A 22,615-nucleotide genomic window follows, 5' to 3' on the forward strand; every position below is an offset into this window, starting at 1 on the left:
GCTCACCTTTATCCACATGTTTGTTTACCCCTTCAAAGAAATGCAGCAGACCAGTGAGACAAGATTTCCCCTCACCAAATCCATGCCCTTGAGTATGCTCTGTAATTTTGTTCTTAATAATAGTCTCTACCATTTTGCCTGGCACCGACGTCAGACTCACCGGTCTATAATTTCCCGGCTCTCCCCTGTAACCTTCCCTAAAAATCGGCGTTACATTGGCCATCCTCCAATCCTCCGGTACCACGCTTGATCTAACAATAGCTCCGCAAGCTCATCTTTCAGTTCCATCAGTACTCTGGGATGAATACCATCTGGCCCAGGAGATTTGCTACTCTTCAGCCCGCAGAACTGCCCCACCACATCCTCCAGGTTCACAGAGAATTCATTAAGTTTCTCTGACTCGTCAGCTTCGAATACCATTTCCGGCACCGGTATCCCACCCAAATCTTCCTCGGTGAAGACCGAAGCAAAGAATTCGTTTAACTCTCTGCTACGGCTTTGTCTTCCCTGATCGCCCCTTTTACCCCTTGATCATATAGCGGTCCAACCGATTCTTTTGTCGGCTTCCTGCTTTTAATATATCTATGTGTTTTTGCCTCCACGCAATCTTTTTTTCGAAGACCCTCTTAGCCTTCCTTATCAGCGCTTTGCATTTCACTTGACATTCCTTACGCTGTTTCTTATTATTTTCAGTCGGTTCCTTCTTCCATTTTCTGAAGGATTTTCTTTTACTACTACTTATCATTTCTATAGCCCTATAAGGTATACGCAGCACTGTACATCATACATTAAAAGACAGTCCCTACTCAAAGAGCTCACAATCTAAGTAGGACAGACAGACAGAACAACTAAGAGGTAAGGGAATTAAAGAGGGGATAAAAGGGATACAGGGCAAGTGAGTAGTGGTTAGGAGTCAAAAGCAGTGTTAAAGAGGTGGGCTTTTAGCCTGGATTTGAAAACGGCCAAGGACGGAACTAGACGTACAAAGTCGGGAAGTCTATTCCAGGCATGGGCGTGAGGTGCTGCGAGATAAAAGGAACAGAGTTTGGAATTAGCAGTAGAAGAGAAGGGGACAGGCAAGAGAGATTTATCCACAGAACGGAGTACCCGAGGGGGGGCGTAGGGAGAGACAAGAGTAGAGAGGTACTTGGGAGCGGTAGAGTGAATGCATTTATAGGTCAGTAAGAGAAGTTTGAATTGAATGCAGAAATGGATAGGGAGCCAGTGAAGTGACTTGATGAGAGGGCTAATGTGAGCATAGCGACTCTGGCAGAAAATGAGTCGTGCAGCAGAGTTTTGGACTGATTGAAGAGGAGAGAGATGGCTAATAGGGAGGCCGGTGAGAAGCAAGTTAGGTGAGAGGTGATAAGAGTGTGGATAAGGGTTCTGGTAGAGTGCTCAGAGAGGAAGGGACGGATTTTGCTAATGTTATAAAGAAAGAAACGATAGGTTTTGGCAATCTGCTGAATGTGAGCAGAGAAGGAGAGAGAGGAGTCGAAGATTACCCCAAGGTTAATAGTTCTAGCTCTAATAGCTTCCTTCACCTCACTTTTTAACCACGCTGGCTGTCATTTGGTCTTCCGTCCTCCTTTTTTAATACGCGGAATATATTTGGCCTGGGCTTCCAGGATGGTGTTTTTAAGATCTACATTAATAAGTGAGATCAGTCGATAAGGCCCTGGTTGGGTGGTGGACCTGCCAAGCAAGAGACTCACTACCTGTAATATTCTCCATGAAGCCGTCGAGGTCTGGGGCGGAACATAATTTAAGGGCCCGTAAGGCTGATTGTATTTCCTTAGCAGAGAAAGGTTGATTAAGAGCTCAAATGGCTTCAGGGGAAAGACTGGGCATGCTCGAGTCTTGAAGGTATGTTAATGTTTTCTAGCTGAACATCATAAAGGCTCCTAAAATGAGTGAAAACCACCTCAGCTATATCTTGCATTTTGGTATGGAGTTGCCCACTCGAGTCCTGAATGGAAGAAATATAGCAAGAGCCTCTCCAGAGGCTCATCTATGCCTTGTGTTCTGCGCTTGTTTTGCCTTCTCATATACACTGATTGTGCCCCTCATCACTGCCTTAGCTGTAGGTCAATACAGTGCTGGATCTTCTATGTGTTGCTGATTATTCGTGGCAAAATCATCCTACTGCGTATATAAATAGGCTGAAAAATCTGGCAAGGACAAAAAATAGGACAGGAACCTTCAGCCATGACGTTGGGCAAAATAAGACTCTAAATCCAACTCTATCCAAATGAGTGCATGATTGGAGATCTCCTCTGGTCCAAAAGTCGCTGAAAGGATGTGATGAAAAAAGGTATTATGCACAAAAATGTAATCTAATCGGGAGAGGGACTGGTGTGTTCTAGAGGTGTGAGTGTAATCTGTTTTCGCAGGATGAAAAACCCTCCAGGAGTTGAAGTTCTAATGCTAAACAAAAATTGTGTAATACTCCATGGCTGCCCGGGGTCCCATTGGAGACCCCGCTTAGCAATTGATGTATGGGTCCATTACAGTATTCATATCCCCCGCTACTATCAAAGGTAACTCAGCATACTGAGCACATGTTTGAGTAAGGAGAGGAAAAAAGGAACTCTTGTGTGGAGTAGGGCCATATACCCCTACCAGCACCAACTCCCCTTGTTCAGAGTCTAAGGCAGGCAGAGCCTTCTGAGACCCTAGGTTCTGGAGCCTGAAATAAATTGAATCTACAAAGTAGTAATAAATCAAATTAAGCTGGCTTTATTAAGTGTTACAGAAGAAAATGAAAGAAATGGTTAAACAGTCTTAAGAAGGAGAAATACTTTCGTTCTTAAGGGAGCAGCGCAGAGTACTCAGAAAGTACTACTACTACTACTACTTCTTAACATTTCTAGAGCGCTACTAGGGTTACGCAGCGCTGTACGGTTTAACAAAGAAGGACAGTCCCTGTTCAAAGGAGCTTACAATCTAACGGACGAAATGTCAAGTTGGGCAGTCTAGATTTCATGAATATGGTATGGTGGCTAGGTGCTGAAGGTGACATCGAAGAGGTGGGCTTTGAGCAAGGATTTGAAGATGGGCAGGGAGGGGGCCTGGCGAATGGGCTCAGGGAGTTTATTCCAAGCATGGGGTGAGGCGAGGCAGAAAGGGCAGAGCCTGGAGTTGGCGGTGGTGGAGAAGGGTACTGAAAGGAGGGATTTGTCTTGAGAGCGGAGGTTACAGGTAGGCACGTAGGGGGAGATGAGGGTAGAGAGGTAGGGAGGAGCTGCAGATCGAGTGCATTTGTAGGTTAGTAGCAGAAGCTTGAACTGTATGCGGTACCTGATCGGAAGCCAGTGCAGTGACTTGAGGAGAGGGGTGATATGAGTATATCGGTCCAGGCGGAAGATAAGACGTGCAGCAGAGTTCTGAACGGACTGAAGGGGGGTTAGATGGCTAAGTGGGAGGCCAGTGAGGAGTAGGTTGCAGTAGTCAAGGCGAGAGGTAATGAGAGAGTGGATGAGAATTCGGGTGGTATGCTCAGAGAGGAAAGGGTGAATTTTGCTAATGTTGTAGAGGAAGAAGTGACAGGTCTTGGCTATCTGCTGGATATGCGCAGAGAAGGAGAGGGAGGAGTCGAAGATGACTCCGAGGTTGCGGGCAGATGAGACGGGGAGGATGAGGGTGTTATCCACTGAGATAGAGAGTGGAGGGAGGGGAGAAGTGGGTTTGGGTGGGAAGACAATAAGCTCGGTCTTGGCCATGTTCAGTTTCAGATGGCGGTTGGACATCCAGCCAGCAATGTCGGATAAGCAGGCCGATACTTTGGCCTGGGTATCTGCAGTGATGTCTGGTGTGGAGAGATAAAGCTGGGTGTCGTCGGCTTAAAGATGATATTGGAAACCGTGAGATGAGATCAGGGAGCCCAGGGAAGAGGTGTAGATTGAAAAAAGAAGGGGACCAAGGACAGATCCCTGAGGAACTCCAACAGAGAGCGGGATGGGGGTGGAGGAAGAACCATGAGAATGCACTGTGAAGGTATGGTGGGAGAGATAAGAGGAGAACCAGGAGAGGACAGAGCCCTGGAACCCAAATGAGGACAGTGTGGCAAGAAGTAAATTGTGATTGACCATGTCAAAAGCGGCGGATAGGTCGAGGAGGATGAGGATGGAATAGTGGCCTTTGGATTTGGCAAGGAACAGGTCATTGCAGACTTTAGATAGTGCTGTTTCTGTCAAGTGTAGGGGGCGAAAACCGGATTGAAGTGGATCGAGGATGGCATGAGAGGAGAGAAAATCAAGGCAACGGCTATGAACAGTGCGTTCAAATATCTTGGAGAGGAAGGGTAGGAGGGAGATTGGGCAGTAGTTGGAGGGACAGGTAGGGTCAAGTGATGGTTTTTTGAGGAGTGGTGTGACTACAGCATACTTGAAGGTGTCAGGGACAGTTGCAGTGGAGAGAGAGAGGTTGAGGATATGACAGATGGGGGGGATGACGGTAGGAGAAATGGTGTTGAGTAAGTTGGTGGGGATGGGGTCAGAGGAACAGGTGGTGCATTTTGAGGAGGAGAGAAGATGGGCGGTTTCCTCTTCGTTGGTATCAGGAAAAGAGAAGAAGGAGGCCTGGGATGGTTGGTTGAGGGAGTGGGTTAGAGGGTGAAGAGGAGGAGATAGTTTGTTGGTGAATTCGAGGTTGATCTTCTGCACCTTGTCGCAGAAGTAATCAGCCAGTGATTGAGGAGAGAGAAAGGGGGTGGGGTGGGAACGGAGGGCACTTTGAGGAGGGAGTTGAGGGTGGCGAACAGACGACGAGGGTTAGAGCTGAGGGAATTAGTCAACTGGGTGTAATAGTCCTGTTTGGCGAGAAATAGGGAGGACTGGAAGGAGGATAGCATGAATTTGTAATGAATGAAATCAGTATGGGTGCGAGATTTCCTCCAGAGGCGTTCAGCCAATTGGGCGCAGGAGCGAAGGTATCGGGTGCAAGGGGTCAGCCAGGGCTGGGGAATAGTACGCCTTGTGGGACGGGGATGGATGGTGCAAGGGTGTCCAGTGCAGAGGAGAGAGTGGCATTGTAAGAGGAGACAGCCTTGTTGACAGACTCGGAGGACATAATGGAAGGGAGGAGATTAGAGATACTAGAGGATAAGGTGGGAGGGTCGACAGCCTGGAGATTCCTGGAAGTAGTGGTTAGTGTTGGGCGGGACTGAGGGGGAGGGTGATGAAGTGTGAAGGTGATCAGGTGATGGTCAGAGAGAGGAAGAGCTCAGGCGCAGAAATCAGAGGGTGAGGTCAAGACAGTGGCCAGATTGGTGAGTAACATAGTAGATGACGACAGAAAAAGACCTGCATGGTCCATGCAGTCTGCCCAACAAGATAAACTCATATGTGCTACTGTTTGTGTATACCTTACCTTGATTTGTACCGTCCTCTTCAGGGCACAGACCGTATAAGTCTGCCCAGCACTATCCCCGCCTCCCAACCACCAGCCCCGCCTCCCACCACCGGCTCTGGCACAGACCATATAAGTCTGCCCAGCATTATCCCCGCCTCCCAACCACCAGTCCTGCCTCCCAGCAGTGGCTCTGGCACAGACCATATAAGTCTGCCCAGCACTATCCCCGCCTCCCACCACCAGCTCTGGCACAGACTGTATAAGTTTGCCCAGCACTATCCCCACCTCCCAACCACCAGCCCCACCTCCCACCACTGGCTCTGCCACCCAATCTTGGCTAAGTTCCTGAGGATCCATTTCTTCTGAACAGGATTCCTTTATGTTTATTCCACGCATATTTGAATTCCGTTACCGTTTTCATTTCCACCACCTCCCAGGGGTGGTGGAGCTCAGTTGGAGGTTGAAGGAGGAGGTTAGAGTGAGGAACTGAGAAGGATAAGAGTCGGATGGGTCATCAGTTTATATGTTAAAGTCACCAAGAATGAGGGATGGGGATGAGGGCTCAAGAAAGACGGAGAGCCAGGCATCGAAGTCGGTAAAGAAGGAAGGGAGGGACTTATCAGGGGGGTGGTAAATGACTGCAACTTTGAGTGGCAGTGGGTAGAATAGATGGATGGCGTGGACTTCAAAGGATGCGAAGCAGTGAGACTGCGGTAGAAGGAGAGGTTGAAAACTGCAGGAGGGCGAAAGTAGTAATCCGACGACGCCACCGCGGCCAACTGGGCGGGGAGAATGGGAGAAGAGATAACCTCCATGGCATAAGGCCGCGACTGAGGCAGAGTCATCAGGGGTGAGCCAGGTTTCAGTTAGGGCGAGCAGTTGAAGGGAACTTTCGTTCTTAAGGGAGCAGCGCAGAGTACTCAGAAAGCTAGGAATCCAGGCGACTGCTCGTTTTCCTTTTATCACACACTTATTTTATACCACTATCTGGCTTCTGTATACATATGCGCCTGCTGTGTCCTGCCCCCACCAAGCCTGTTTAAACTGGCTCTGTGTTATCAGTGCTGTACATTCCTTTGGTGACTCTGAGCTCAAACATTTGTGAAACTGTGAACTGTTACAAGAAACAATAAAGAGACAGTAAACCACAGAGCTAACCTGCCTTTAGTCTGTGTGCTTTGACCTTTTCCTTAAGTGTATCTCAACATATTCCCTCTTGATAATTGGTCTCCAATTATCACAAAGGTTCAATGGAATGCTGGGTTAGCGCCCCAGTGGTTGGCTGTCTTAGGTTGCAGGCCTACTAGGCTCCTTCAGCAGGATGGGAATCCTGAGCCTGTCTTATCTGTCTTGGCCACACGACCTCATGAGTGCTAATGGGTGGTCTCAGTGTCCTGTAAAATGGATAGCCTTTCACGGAGGTTCATCACAGTCACATTCATTTGGGTGTTATCAGAAACAATGGTCTGACTGATATTAGTGGCACATTGTCTACAGAGCGGGAGTAATAAGGTAAGAAGTAGGGTTACCATTTTGTGTCCTCTGAAAAAGAGGACACATGTCACGCCCCCTACCCCGCCCCGCCCCGCCTCATGCCACGCCCCTGCCACGCCCCCTTCAGGTCCGGGTTCCGCCCCTATTCCCCCCCCCCCTGTCACATAGTCCCCTCCCCCCCATCACATACCCCCCCCTCACTTACTGTCTAGCCCTGGTGGTCTAGTAGCGTCTTCTCTTCGGGGCAGGAAAGAGCCCCCTCTTTCCTGCCCGGAGCGCTGCCTGCCCTTGCCTGCTGCATCCTCCTCGGTATGGCTGGGGATTCAAAATGGCCACCGAGAGTTGAAGCGGCCTCGCGAGAGTTCAACTCTCGGCGGCCATTTTGAATCCCCAGCCAGACCGAGAAGGATGATAGACAGGGGAGGCAGCGCTCCGGGCAGGAAAGAGGGGGCTCTTTCCTGCCCCGAAGACGTCACTAGACCACCAGGGAACATGGTAAGGAAGGGGAGGGGAGGGAACGGGAGACCACGCGCCGATCGCCTGCCCACACGCCCACCGCACGCACGCGCCTGCCCGCACCCGCGCCCACGTTTGTCCAGAAATCCGGACAAACGTGGGCGGGGGCAAAATCCGCCGGACGCCCCGGACATGCCCTCAAAAAGAGGACATGTCCGGGGAAATCCGGACGTATGGTAACCCTAGTAAGAAGCAACAGACAAGCAAGAGCATGGCTACAAATATCATGGTAAATTACAATAAACCTTTAAATCTTACGCTGAGATTACTGAACAAAGATGTAAACATATAAACACTAGTAAAAAAGGCCCGTTTCCAAAACAAATGAAACGGGCGCTAGCATGTGGGTTTTTTTTTTTTGTTTGTTTTCTTTTTCTGTTTGATATTAAGGGATATATTTTTTTTTAAAAAGGAAGAGTTTTTTTTTTTAAGTTGTAAAGTCTGTATGAGTGTTTGTGGTTTTGAGGGGGGGTTGTGGGGGTCTATGGGTGTATGCTATTTTTTTGGGGGGGGAGGGGTGTTTGTGGGGTAGGGTAGCGTTGTTCTGTATGAGTGTTTGTGGTTTTGAGGGGGGTTGTGGGTGTCTGTGGGTGTGTGTGCCATTTTGTGGGGGGGGGGGGGTGTTTGTAGGGGGGTGTTTGTCCAGTAGGGTTGTTCTGTATGAGTGTTTGTGTTTGGGGGGGGATTATGGGATTCTGTGGGTGTTTGTAAGAGAGATATTTAGGTTTTTACTGTTTCAGTTTTTGTATTAAGGGGGTTGGGGGAGGGAGTGTGTTTGTATGAGTGTGAAAGCAAGATGTTGTCTGTCCATGGCAGTGTGTGGCATTTTGGGTGGTGGGCAGTTTGGTTGTATGTATGTGTGTTAGTGAATGATGCTGATTGTCCATATTAGATGCGGGTTTTTTTTGTGGCTGGTAGGGGGTGATTCTCTGCGTGTGAGTGTGATACAGTAATCTTAATTCAGCAGGGCACTCTGATGTGGTATTTGTAGGCACTTGTATTTTTGTTGAAACCAGAGGGATCCGTTGCAGGCAGGCAGTAGGAGTAGATATGGTTTTTTTTTTCGAGTGTAGAATGTGGGTGGTGTTCTTTAGGGGGGGACGGGGCTGAGGGCGCATGTGTCTGGAGGTCTCCTTGTAGGCACTGATTTCAGCTGGGCACTCAGGTGGGCTATTATCCGTTTTTTTTAGGGGGGGTTGGGCGCCGGAGGTTTCCGTTTGGGTGGTTTTTTTTTGGGGGGGGGGGTTGGTTTGGTTTTAGTGTGGAATGTGGGTGGCGTTCTGTAGGGGGGGCGGGGCTGAGGGCGCATGTGTTTGGAAGTCTCTGTTGTAGGCACTGAACGCCGGCTTGGAGACTCACCGCATGAACAGCTTGCAGAGTAAGGTCCGCGATGTAGTGGTTGTTTAGTGGCGTTCTTCGTCCGCGCTTTCCTCGCGGTTGGTCCCCGTGCTGGTAGCTACCCCCTCCTCAGGAAGGGGCGGGACTCGTGTGTGTTTGTTTGTTTTTTCCTGAACGCCGCTGCATTTTCTTCGCTGTCCCACTCCTGCTCCTCTGCAGCACCGGTCCCATTCAAAGGCTTGGTGGTTTCTAAGTCCATGTGAGTGTTTGGGAGGTGGAACCGTACTTTGTGTGCATCACCTGAGGCACAGCCAATCAGCAGCGCGTGGGCGGGTGGAACCGTACTTTGTGTGCATCACCTGAGGCACAGCCAATCAGCAGCGCGTGGGCGGGGCAAACACTGATGTTCAAAAAGTGGTCTCTGCCGCCTCACTTTAGAACGTTGGGAAAGTGAGGCTTCATTAGAATGTTGGAGGTGTGTTTTATATAGAGAGATTGTATTTAAGTTCATCAATGTGGTCTGGTACAGCAGTAAAGGCAAGGTGCAATTCATGGGTCAAAACATGCACAAGAGCTTGAGTCTTAAGTAAGGGATAAGCAGGACTTTGGTTGTACTAGTGGCGATGACATGTGAGACCACAGGATACAAACAGCAAACCAGGGTAAGGGAATCTTAGGAGAAAGATAAGGCAAAAATAAAAATAGTAAACTAGAAAAAAGTCCATAATGTTTGTGTAGAAATGTCCATGTGACAGATGAATCAACAGAAGTCAGTGTTGGTTCTGGTATTGGGAAGCCGCAGTTGGCAGACAGTTGCAGTAAAATTTACACAGTCAGGGTTTCACATGGGAGATGGCATGCTGCTTCTGGAAGGCTTCAACCTAGAATAAATAAGAGTAGGGTGAATCTGGAAAAAAACAACTCCATTGCTCCCAAATTATTCAACCACCATGCCCAAAGGAGTGGAGGAGTGAGTTAGAGGTATATGCTGAAACGGAGGACGTTTACAGCAGAACCCGAATCGGCGGAACCACTCCTAAACACCTGTGAGAAATCAGCTTGGAGTTTTTGGCTCCTGTGGAGGTTACATTGAATACCATCTGGAAGGCGCTTCGGGAGGTAATGGTGGCAGTAAATGATTTTGTTTCAGATATAATTTCATTAGAGAGTTACATGGACAATTCAACTGAACCCTTTGAGAGTAAAAAATTGATATAACAAATGATTCTACATGAGCAAGAAGTGGTTATGATTTTGAAAATGATAATAGACCAGAAATTTTGAATAATAAAATGAATATTGTTTTAGATGATTAATATCGAGATTATTGTTTTTCCCAGAGTTCCGGGTATGACTCCTAAAGTTTTCCTCAGAAATATTTCCTCAAATTATTACTTTAAAAGGAGTGAAGCCTGTGAAAACTGGGATTACTTTAGTCAGTGGGATTTGAATTAGAGACTTAAGAATATGTATTGTTAAATAACTTCTGTTTTTTAAAAGAGAAAGAATGTAAGCAGATGTATTATTTCTAACTAATATTGGACAATAAGTATGTTTTCAATGAAATGATTTGACTATACACCGTATTGGCTTTGAAGAAGCCAACCAACAGATGATCAATGTGGAATAATGAATTAGACGAGTAATATCTGGGGATAATCAAGTTAATACCATGGGGTTTTTTTTTTCCTGTTTACTTTTTAATTGATCTCCTTATCTTGTTTCACTCTCCCTATTTAGTGGTCTAAGGAAGAGAATAGAATTACCTGACTGAAATAATTCCTACATATTACTTTCTCTGTATTTCCAGCAAGTTGTTTTATCGCTTGTAAAAATTTAAATGGTTATAAATAAAAAAATTAAAAAAAAAGAGTAGGGTGAATCTGCAAATAAATCAATTAAACAGAGCAGGGCAAACAGGGCATCAATTTAGGCCTCAGGTCATAAAAGGTAACAATTCACTTAATGTCTGGCCAAATCCTTAACAAAATACCATTAGCTCAATGCTGTTCTCAGATTTTATGCTTTATACAGTTCTAGTTATTGTTAATTCAAAATAAAATCAATTGCTATGCTGGCCTGTCCCAAAAAAGAGTATATCATAATTCATATACATATCCCTGTTCAAACACGTCCACATTTAATCTGTTACACAAACCTTCTGACCAACTTACAGTGTACTGTTTTGACATGCTGCTTAGTATACTAGCATGTATTCCTGCCATGTGACTATTCACAATATGTACTGTTAAACCCTTTGGGTGTCTAAGCTTACTAATAACGCAGGGATCCTTTGCCTTCACGTGGCACAACGACCCATCACTGCCAAGGCTTGTCGTATGATCCAAACAGCTTGCCTATTTTGGATGAAACCCACCTGATCCGTATGTACCACCCCTGGGAGAAACTGTGCCAGATGTGAAGCTAGAATGTTAGCAGGCAATGTTACTTAACGATTTATTAGTAAAATTGGGATATAAGATTCTAATAAGGAGTGATTTTTACCAGGTTTAGGCAACACAACAATTTACAGAACAAGTTGCATATTCAGGTAAGGCCCGCTGCTCTAGTACTTATTGAAAATAAGCCTCTAAGGGCAGCGAGACCTGATCTTGCAAGAGTTTATAAAACTCGGCCATAAAGCCATCAGGTCCTGGAGCCTTGGATAGGGGGGCATATTTAATGGTAGTCAAGGAAATAGGCTTCCCCAAGGAATGAAGCACATCCTCCCCAAATTGGGGCAATTCAATGGACACTAGATAATTATCAATAGCCTTCCCAGGGACATCCCTTTTTTGGTAAAATGATTGAAAATATTTGCTAAATGCAGTTAAAATACGCTGGCGGTCTGTGATGGTCTCCCCCTCACACGCTAAACTTTTATAAAATCTTGGACCTTGCCATGGGTGGACTGAATGAACAAATATCTTACCTGTATGATTACCATATCTATACTGCTTATGGCAGTACTAGAGGTACGATCTTGTTGCTTCCTCATGGAGTTTTGAATTCAATACCACCCTGGTGGCCTGCAAGTTATCTTGATCTTTCGTCCCCGTCTGGAGCCACTGAGCTTTACAGGCCTCAGTTTGCTGCTCCAAATATAACAATTCCCTAGCAGCCTGTTTCCATTTACGAGCTACATAGACTCTTGTTTCCTTTCGCAAGACCGTTTTAGCAGTTTCCGAAAACAACATTGCATCACTCACGTGCTCAGCATTGTCCTCAATTCTTCCACTTATCCACCAAAAATTCCTTAAAATGCAGGTCTCCATACAAATAAAGGGGAAAGCGCCAGCTGGGAACTCCTATCCTCCCACCTGAACACCTTGTCACTATACACTTATTGCATGGTCTGAAATGGTGGGGAGCCTTATATTGCGCTGAGACACCAGATCGAACCACCTTGATGGTACAGATTCATAAATACATGACATAATGGGGTGAGCTCTAGCCATATGAGTGAAATCCTTATCCAGTGGGTGAAATACCTGCCAAGCATCCACAAGTTCTAATGCTCTGCAAAAGCTCTGCAGTCCTTGAGCAGACCCTAGAGTTCCCCAGGGGGGACCCAGCCTGGTCCATTTGAGGATCCATAACAGCGTAGTCTCCCAAAACCTCCAGTGGCTTATGCAAATAGTGGCCTAATGGTTAGGGTGGTGGACTTTGGTCCTGGGGAACTGAGGAACTGAGTTCGATTCCCACTTAAGGCACAGGCAGCTCCTTGTGACTCTGGGCAAGTCACTTAACCCTCCATTGCCCCAGGTGCAAATAAGTACCTGTATACAATATGTAAGCTGCATTGAGCCTGCCATGAGTGGGAAAGCGCGGGGTACAAATGTAACAAAAAATAAAAATAAAACCAAGTTCTGAAAAAAGATAATGGTCAAAAACATTCAGTGCATATACGTCGAGTAACACAAGCTAAGTGCCCTGAATATGCAAATGTACAAGCAGGGAACTACTACCTGCACTATCCTTATCCAAATATTGCACTGTATAAGGGAGATGCTTGCTAAGCAAAATAGCCACCCCACCACTATGAGTAGTACCCACAGCCAAAAGGATCTCCCTCACCAACATCCTACTTAATTTAAGATGCTCCAACTTGGAGAGATGGGTCTCCTGGAGACAGGCTGTATGCAGCTTTTGTTTTTTTTTTTAACTCCTGTAAAATTTTGGATCACTTAATTGGGGAATTAATACCTGCTACATTCTAGGAACCAATATTCAAAGAGGACATTCCCAACTAAAACAATGGATGCTAGACCACCAGCTTATCTCTAAATAAATTGAGGCTCAGGCACCCAGGCCTTACCCAGCCCCCCAGACAAAGCACTAACTGCCTGAAAAAACTACTCATGAAGGATCCGCTAGCCAAACTACTCATTAGAGCATGCATACCTGTCCTAACTGCCTCAGCCCCCACCCATGTAACAACTCTCAATCATACCTACAGAAATTACCTTCACCTGTAACCCTTTCTCAGTCGTGCCACTTATAACGCCCACTCCCTCCAGAAAAAAAATGTCTCTGATGTCTCTATGACCTCCCCACTTGAGTCCAGTTCCCTATCATACTCCTCACTCTTGCATCAAAACAACCCCCCTGGCAAAGGTCCCCAGTGACATCCCTCCAAACAAACAACTACCCCAGGGGAAAGTGCAATTTCTACTCATACCACCCAACAACAAGCATTCCAAATAAACAGTATGTGCATAGCATAAAACATTGCAAGACTTTGTTACCCACCAAAATAAAGCAGAAACCCACCAATCCAACAGCCCCTTACAGGCAGTTGCAGGGTTCACACTATTCAGAAGGCACTACTCTGTTCAAGCAGCTGCTTTGTACTCCGAAGGGATTCTCCTGCTGTCACTCGAGAGGCTCACATTCCCCGTTGGGAGCATCTAGTTGGGCCAAAAAAGCTGTTGCACCCTTCAGTTTCTCAAAAAAAGTTTTATTTGGCCCTTGTGATTCACCCGGAGTTTTACAGGATAAATTACAGGTAATCTGATCCACCGTTTAAACAGCGCCACACACACCAGCGTGAACACCCGGTGCTGTTCCTGCACTGTGGCTGAATAATGATGAAAACAAAGGACATTTTTATTTTGGTATGCTAACTTCTTGCCAGCCTGGGTGGCGCTCATAACTTCATGCTTGTGGGCAAAATTAAACACCTGACAGATGACTGGCCTGGGGCGACCTCCCTCAGACCTCTGTTGTCCTATCCAATGGATCCTCTCTACATAGAGGCTCATTTTCAAAGCACTTAGCCTCCCAAAGTTCCATAGAAACCTATGGAACTTAGCCTCCCAAAGTGCTTTGAAAATATGCCTCATAGTCTCCCAGCTGAAGCTCCCTCAGCAACCAAGTTTCCAAAAAGCCCCAGAGCTCCCCCTCCAATATGGACTCCAGAAGCCCAATTAGGTGCAAGTTATTACGGCACCGTCTGTTTTCTGTGTCATCTAATTTTTGTTCCAGGGCCAGAATGTTTTTTTGCAGGGATTTCTGGGTATGCGCCATGTCTTGAGTGTGATCCTCCAGAGAGCTTATATGCTGCTGATGTTCTTTCAGTTCCAGTTCAACAGTGTTGATGATCTCATGGGCCTCCTTCGCCTTGTCATAGATCTTCTGGAGCTTTTTGTCAAGGGCTGCTTCTGTGGCTGCCATGACCTCCATTAGTATCTTAGTAGTCCACTTGGAACTCATGGTCAGGCACCCCGGGCTGGATGCGGGTGCCATCTTGGACGCCATACCAGGTATGTCCTGGTCTTTCTTTAGCGCCTTTGGTGTTTTGATAGCTCTGTCCACTAGTCCCCTGATGCAGCCCGTCATGCACAATTGATTAGGGAACCTCAGTGCACAAAAGGTTTTGGCAAGAGTCCCTAAATCAGCAGATTTTTAGCTAGTTTCGGGAGTACTTCAGAACTCAGCTCAGTTGCTGCTGCCCTGAAGCATCACATCATGTGACTTAGTCCCAGATACACTAATTTTTAATGATGTTTTAATAATTTTCAATTTTATTTCATAATATATATCTAAATATGGGAAGCTGTGTTGTGGAGGCATTGCTTAGAGGCGCTTGATACGTAGGGAGAGGGGGGGAAATAGTGGTTACGGATGGGGTGTGATATGGTGGATGACAGGATATATGGTGTGGGTTTTTGGTACAGAGGGAAGAGTGTTAGTGTGCTAGTGGGGAGGGTTTGTGATTCAGGGGGGGGTTTCAGGGGGGAAATATATAAAGTTGCTATGGAGGAATTTTGTGTGCTAATGGTTGGCAATCTGTATAAGCATTGTTGGTTTGTGTACCATATTTGATAATGTTTCTGTAATAGTTTTGCTGTCATACATGTTTCTCTGTACTGACAACCAAAAACAAAATAAAAAAAAAACAAACACACATAGGTAGTCATAAGCGTTTGCTGTTGTTTTTATATAGAAATATCTTTATTGTCATCATAAGCAAAAATAAAGTCATATAGCGCAGTACTGAGATCCACAACACAGCATTGCAAATAAGAAAGCAAGCTCTGGTTCACTGACATATATTTTGAATATAACCCTCCTCCCTTCACAGACCCCTTGAAAATTCCACAATTCCTCACTCCCCTTACATCCCCCCCCCATTTCCTTCTAACAGAGAGAATGCAAAACTTAGGAGGTTTAATAAAACAATATAAACTTCACGAGTTTGCTGTTGTTTTCAATAGCATTTGTTTTTTGTCACCAATATGGCGGCAAACTCCGACCACTGTCTTCAGCCCAGATAATGGGCCAGATAGCTTATACCATCTCCTGTCATTAAACCTCCTTGTATTGACTCAACTGTTTTATTACTTTGTTACAAATTAGCATAGAGTTTTCATTGAAGTCTGTGATGAATTAGTGCTGTTTTAGTCTGTGATTCTTCCCTCCATTTCATGGTCACAATGTTCTGGTGCATTTTTCTGTTTCTTCATCATAGAATAACTATCAGCTTAAAATATGTGAGTGTTAAAAAGAGATGTGGAGGTAGAATCAGTTGGGTGGGGGGGTTGTATAATACTTGAGAGTAATGAGGCAGGAAGGAACTCCAGGACTGGAGAACTTGTAGAGAGTTACTGCTTAGTTGAGCTTTTCACTGTAGTATTCAGAGTTAAGCTGGATCCTTTTTAGTAAAATAAAAGTAGTTGTGATCTTTGCAATTTCTAGAAGCAAGAGAAAGAGAGCAACAGGAAGGAAAAGGAGAAAACCTAGGACATCAACACGAAGATTTGAAATCAGCTGCTTCATGCTCTGGTACGAAGACTGCTTATTCTCCATCAAAATCCAGGTATTGCTCATTGGAACTATTCATTTAAATTTGTGTATGGAAGATGGTACTGGATAATCCTTTTTTTTAAAGGCAGCTTCCTCAGCGACCCTCCAGACTGGTCAAGACGCGTGGGTTATGCACTCCTACCAGCAGAGGGAGACTGAGACCTCTTGACCGGTCTGGAGGGTCTAGAGGAAAGAAAATTAGCAGGTAAGATCTAATTTCACCTTGTAGTTTCTACATTCATTGTTGTGTGGAGATTGAAATCTGTTGTACTGTCAATTGGTGCTAAGAACAGCCTCAATTTACTGTAGTGTATTAAGATTTTGCCCTTTATTTATTAGGATTTATTTACCACCTTTTTGAAGGAACTCACTCAAGGTGGTGTACAGCCTGAATAAATTACAGCAGTAAAAATATTCAAATAACATTACCAAGTATGGCATAGTATGTTGTATTACAATGTCAACACAATAGGCAATAAAACATTTAATAGACAACATAGGGTGTAAGCAAAGATGGAACATATAGATAAATAATATGTGCCAAAACTTTGCCTGCACCATGCATTAAGAACAAAATCTCTGCATTGGGGAGTATTTCCAGCATTTTGGGGACAGTGATTGCTGCTATGTATTAATGGCATGACTGTTAAAATGCCATGTAGCTACACTTCTGGATGTGTAGTTAACTGTTCAGTGCTATGTGCCTCCTAGCAGTTAACGCACAGTAACGACACAACATTAACTGCAGGGTGCACTCCCCACCCATTTTTTGCCTATTCCATGTTACTAATCTAATGTAGTTAGTAAATAGACCACAGCGTGTTTAATTCAGTCATGTTATCAGACTATCTGCATGAATTGAACTGTTATGAACACTGTGATTTTGTTTTCAATGCTTTCTTTTCTTTTTAGTTCAGTCATCTTTATTTAACTTTTCAACAAAACAAACAAAAATACCCCATATAAACATAGAAAAATGTAGGCAGATAAAGACCATATGGCCTATCCAGTCTCTCTTGAATTCAGATACTGTTTTCGTCTCCACCACTTCCACTGGGACGGCCATTTCACGAATTCACCACCTTTTCTGTGACGAAGTATTCTCCGAGGACAAGCAGGCTGCTTGTTCTCACATGTGGGTGACGTCCACGGCAGTCCCAGGTCTGGAAAATCTTCCTAGCAACAAAGCTTGCTAGAGCCTTCGAGGGCGCGGCCATCTTTCTGCTTGTTGCGTGAGAGTCCCGCTTCAGTCTTCTTTTTTCCGCGGTCAAGAGTGGCTGTTTTACGGTGGTTCTGTTGCCTCAGGAGAAGAAGAGCCTTCACTTCGCCGGCTTTTTTCGCCGATTTTCTTTGTGTTTGCGTGTGCAGCTCGCGTTTGAGCTGTTCTGTAAAAAAAAAAGTTTCCTCTATTTTCTTAGTTTTTGCCCTAAGTAAATTTCCTTTTGTTTGCGTGTGCGGCCTTTTTGGCCGCCTGTACGGGTTTCTCCCTTTTTTGTGCCCTTCTTTTGGCACCATCGCGAGTTTTGATTTAGCCGCCGCTATTTTTCCATTCATGACATCGAGGATAGCCAGCGGCTTCAAGAAGTGCAACCGGGCAATCTCAGGCACCGACCCTCACGCGTGGTGTATTCAGTGCCTTGGGGCCGACCATCACCCTGACACATGTAAGTTGTGTCTTAGCCTTAAAAAGCAGACACAAGCGTCGAGACAAGCTCCATGGTAACGTCTGTTTGGAGCTTTGCCCGGTACTTCGGCGTCGATGTCAGGTCGTCGGCGGTGTCGATGTCGGCACCGGAGGGTGTATCGACGTCAGGAGCGCAGGTAATGGCTGTCCAGAGACCATCTCACGCTGGCAGCAGTGAGCATCGAGTGGGTCTCCACCTGCCTCGAGGGCTTCTGCGGTGCAGGCCCATCGGGACCCGACCCCTTTTGGACCCGACCCCGAGGAGGCATGTGGATTCCACGTCCTCATCGGTACCGAGGGGTACCAGTGACGTGTCTCGAGCAAAGGCGAAGAAGCACCATCATCGGTCCCCTTCTCGTCACGGTACCGAGAGCTCCGGGGTGTCGAGGGATTCGGCACCCATGAAGCGTCAACGCCGGGAGGACCGCTCACCCTCCATACAAGAGGTGTCGATGCGCTGGTCTCTGGACAGCCCGGTACCGCCTCCTCGGCAGATTCTGGCTTCGACTCCTGCACCGATCCCACAGCCTTTCTCGACAGACACTCTTGACGAGCGCCTCAGAGCTATTCTTCCAGGGCTCCTGGAAGGGCTGCTGCAATCGTCTGTTCCGGTACCGGGGGTGCTTGCGCCTATGGTACCGTCGATAGATGCGGTGGCTGGCTCCCCATCTGTGGTGAGACCTCCAACGTCGGTGCTGCTTGCGGCATCGGCCTTGGCTGCCACCCAAGTTGTCTCCCTGTCGACATCGATGGAGGGAGCTTCATCGCTGCCGATAAGGGAGTCGACTTCTCAACATCGCCATCGAGGACATAGCTCCTCGGCGTCGAGACGGGCTCGGCTTCGGACTGCAGTCAGAGAACTCCTGTCCGATATCGAGGGAGAGGCCTCTTAGGAAGCAGAGGAAGACCCAAGGTATTTCTCTTCTGAGGAGTCTTGTGCCCTTCCATCTGACCCCACTCCTTTGCCTGAGAGAAAGCTTTCTCCCCCGGAGAGTTTGTCTTTCTCGTCCTTTGTGCGGGAAATGTCTACGGCCATTCCCTTCCTTGTGGTAACTGAGGATGAGCCCAGGGTCGAGATGTTTGAGGTCTTGAACTATACTTCGCCACCTAAGGAGTCATCCACCGTCCCTCTACATAATGTCCTCAAACAGACATTGTACAGGAACTGGATGAAACCATTATCTAATCCCACCATTCCTAAGAAGGTTGAATCCCAGTATCGGATTCACAGGGACCCAGAGTTGATGAAGTCCCAGTTGCCTCACTTTGAAGAGATCCTGCAGGGAGGTTATAGATGCTGGTTAGTTGCAAATCTGGCAGTATTATGTCCAGCACAAACATAATGCTTGTTCAAAATTTCAAGTTCGTATCTTTGTTTGCATGGAAGTTGTTTCGGTCTGAATATTGGTCCAAATATGTTCCGATGAGTCGCGACCAATTTTGATGCACACTTTGAGTCAACTTATTTGACTGGATTTTGCATCCATAATATTAAAATGTATTTCATTGGAATTAGCATCAAAAACTGTACAGGATTTGAATTTTTCAGCCATTCTTATAAATGTGTTTGGATTTTATTAGACCCCAAAAATGGCATTTTGGTAAATGTCGCGCGCTCATGGACTGACAACCTTTCAGAAAAGGGGGTCTAGATCTGCAACTATTGCAGTTAGAGACCTTAAATTTTGGGAAACTTCGTTTAACACCTGACTTGCGCAACAGATAAAACTTGAACAAAATTGGAGAACATGATGGTGGGAAACTTTTTTAATTTTAGACCACTTGGCATGGAATGACCCATGTATTACATCAACAAGCAGGGGGGCATCGGATCTCGCCCCCTGTGTCGGGAAGCCGTCCAGATGTGGCTTTAGGCTCGGCGTCATGGCATGTTTCTCCAGGCCATGTATTTGGCAGGCGTAAACAACAGTCTGGCCGACAGGTTGAGCAGGATCATGCAACCTCACGCGTGGTCACTGAACAGGGCAGTAGTCCGCAAGATCTTCCAAGCGTGGGGCACCCCCTCGGTGGATCTTTTTGCCACTCAGATCAATCACAAGGTCCCTCACTTCTGTTCCAGACTTCAGGCCCACCACAGACTAGCGTTGGATGCTTTTCTCTTTCATTGGGGGAAGGGCCTTCTGTATGCATATCCTCCCATACCTCTGGTGGGGAAGACTTTGCTGAAACTCAGGCAAGACCGTGGAACCATGATTCTGATAGCTCCTTTCTGGCTGTGTCAGATTTGGTTCCCTCTTCTTCTGGACTTATCCTCCAAAGAACCGTGGAGATTGGAGTGTTTTCCAACCCTCATCACTCAGAACGAGGGAGTGCTTCTTCATCCCAACCTCCAGTCTGTGGCTCTCACGTCCTAGATGTTGAGAGCGTAGACTTCGCCTCCTTGAGTCTTTCTGAGGGTGTCTCCCGAGACTTGCTTGTTTCCAGAAAAGATTCCACAAAGAAGTGTTACTCTTTTAAATGGAGGAGGTTTGCCATCTGGTGTGATAGCAAGGCCCAAGATCCTCGCTGTTGTTCTACACAGACCCTGCTTGAATACCTTCTGCATTTGTCAGAGTCTGGTCTTAAGACCAACTCCATAAGGGTTCACCTTAGTGCTATTGGTGCTTCTCATTATTGTGTGGAGGGTAAGCCTATCTCTGGACAGCCTTTAGTTGTTCGATTCATGAGAGGTTTGCTTTTGTCAAAGCCCCCTTTCAAACCTCCTATGGTGTCATGGGATCTCAACGTCGTTCTCACCCAGCTGATGAAAGCTACTTTTGAGCCACTGAATTCCTGCCATCTGAAGTGCTTGACCTGGAAGGTCATTTTCTTGGTGGCTGTTACTTCAGCTCGTAGAATCAGTGAGCTTCAAGCCTTGGTAGCCCATGCTCCCTATACTAAATTTTATCATAACAGAGTAGTTCTCCACACTCACCCTAAGTTCTTGCCGAAGGTGGTGTTGGAGTTCCATCTGAACCAGTCAATTGTTTTGCCAACATTTTTTTTCCCTGTCCTCATACCCGCCCTGCTGAACGTCAGTTGCACACATTGGACTGCAAGAGAGCATTGGCCTTCTTTGTGGAGCGGACAAGCCCCTTCAGACAGTCTGCCCAAATGTTTGTTTCTTTCGACCCCAACAGAAGGGGAGTGGCTGTCGGGAAACACACCATTTCCAGTTGGCTAGCAGATTGCACTTCCTTCACTTACGCCCAAGCTGGGCTGACTCTTGAGGGTCATGTCACGGCTCATAGTGTTAGAGCCATGGCAGTGTCAGTGGCCCACTTGAAGTCAGCCACTATCGAAGAGATTTGCAAGGCTGTGACGTGGTCATCAGTCCACACATTCACATCTCACTACTGCCTTCAGCAAGATAGCCGACGCGACAGTCGGCTTGGGCAGTCGGTGCTTCAGAATCTGTTCGGGGTTTAGAATCCAACTCCACCCCCCTAGGCCCATTTTTGTTCTGTTCCAGTCTGCACTCTCAGTTAGATCTTTCTTTGTAGGTCATTCTCCGTTATGTCCTGACCGTTGTGAGGTCCAATTGACCACTGTTTATTGTTTTGAGTGAGCCTGGGGGCTAGGGATACCCCATCAATGAGAACAAGCAGCCTGCTTGTCCTCGGAGAAAGCGAAGTTCCATGTCATCAAGCAGATCAATCCATAGACTGGTGGGTTGTGTCCATCTACCAGCAGGTGGAGATAGAGAGCAATCTTTTGCCTCCCTATATGTGGTCATGTGCTGCCGGAAACTCCTCGTATGTTCTCTATCTCAGCAGGTGTGTGGTCACACAGCAGCAGCTCTGGCTAGGTTTCCAAGCCTAATTGTTTAGGTTTTGTTGAGTACCTGGGGTTGAGGGCTCTTCTTGAGCAAGTGAAACCTGGTGGTTCCAGGTCCCTCCTTTTCTCCCCCCTCCCGCTGGCTCCGTTTAAAAAACAAAAAACAAAACAGAAAAATAGACGTCTTTGAGAGAAAAACGTCTTTGGTTGCAGCTGCTCACTGGGACTCCAAATCGTTGCAGCTCGGAGCGAGAAGCAGGTAATTTTACCTTTTACTAGCGGGCAGGGGGTTCCCCGAACGGTCTCCACGTGGCTATGGCGTCAGATGGCAAGGGTGCGAAAAGACACTCCCCGGACCGCGTGCGCACGTCTAGCGGAGAAGCAGGGGGTTCAAGGGCAGAGACGCCTTTTTTGGGGTCGGGAGAGTTCCCCGGGTTTTCTTCCGGTGCGGCGGTTTTTCCCGCCTTAGGCGCCCATCCCCCGCTGGCCGCCCTCCCGGTTTTGGCCGGCCACGCTGCTCGGACGGCTTCTTCTTGGGCCGCCCTTGAGGTGGGAGACGTTAATAGTATGGTCGCCCTTGACTCGGGCGATAGTAAAAAGTCGGCAAAATTAAAGCGCCATTCTTCCCACGCGGCTCCTTCGTGGAGTGTCGCGGCGGACGCCATTTTGGATGCGCAGCGCGCCTCTCCCCCGCTCAGGTTGAGAGTGCCTCTAGGGCCGTGGCCTAGGCTGCAGAAGTGCACAGACTGGGGGGTTTCTCCCCTGAGTTCATCTTGCTGCTGCATCAGGCTTTTCTTATGCAAAACGCTGCCCCTGCTCCCCTGTCTGATAAGGGTGATGAGGCCTCCATGATCAAGCGCCCTCGGGTGGATCTCCAGGCCCTAGGGGACTCTGTCTCCTCTGATGTGGATGAGGGCAGGGTATCTGAGTTCTCCCAAAGGTCCTTAGGGGATTCTTTGGAGGAGACTGATCCTCGCTCGGATGGAGCGGATGACCCCTCTGCAGCGCGGGGGTAACGGGAAGCCTTTCTCTGGCCTACAGTGGATTCTTTAATCACTGCGGTGACTAAGAAAACGGCTCTGCCGGAGGAAGGTGGCACTGCCCTGAAGGACGCTCAGGACAGGAGATTGGAGGCGGCCTTAAAGT

The 22,615-nt window shown here is 47.0% G+C and overlaps 1 protein-coding gene across 2 annotated transcripts in view; it reads left to right on the top strand.

Moving 5' to 3' along the window:
- Positions 1–22,615, top strand: part of WDR70 (WD repeat domain 70) — a 596,086-nt gene that overhangs the window by 25,848 nt on the left and 547,623 nt on the right. For both annotated transcript variants that reach the window (XM_030193048.1, XM_030193049.1), the window contains exon 4: positions 15,901–16,021. In XM_030193048.1, the coding sequence (XP_030048908.1) occupies positions 15,901–16,021 (121 nt within the window). The remainder of the gene's footprint in view (positions 1–15,900; positions 16,022–22,615) is intronic.

This window comes from Microcaecilia unicolor, chromosome 2, assembly GCF_901765095.1.
Source record: "Microcaecilia unicolor chromosome 2, aMicUni1.1, whole genome shotgun sequence".
NCBI classification, from domain to species: domain Eukaryota; kingdom Metazoa; phylum Chordata; class Amphibia; order Gymnophiona; family Siphonopidae; genus Microcaecilia; species Microcaecilia unicolor.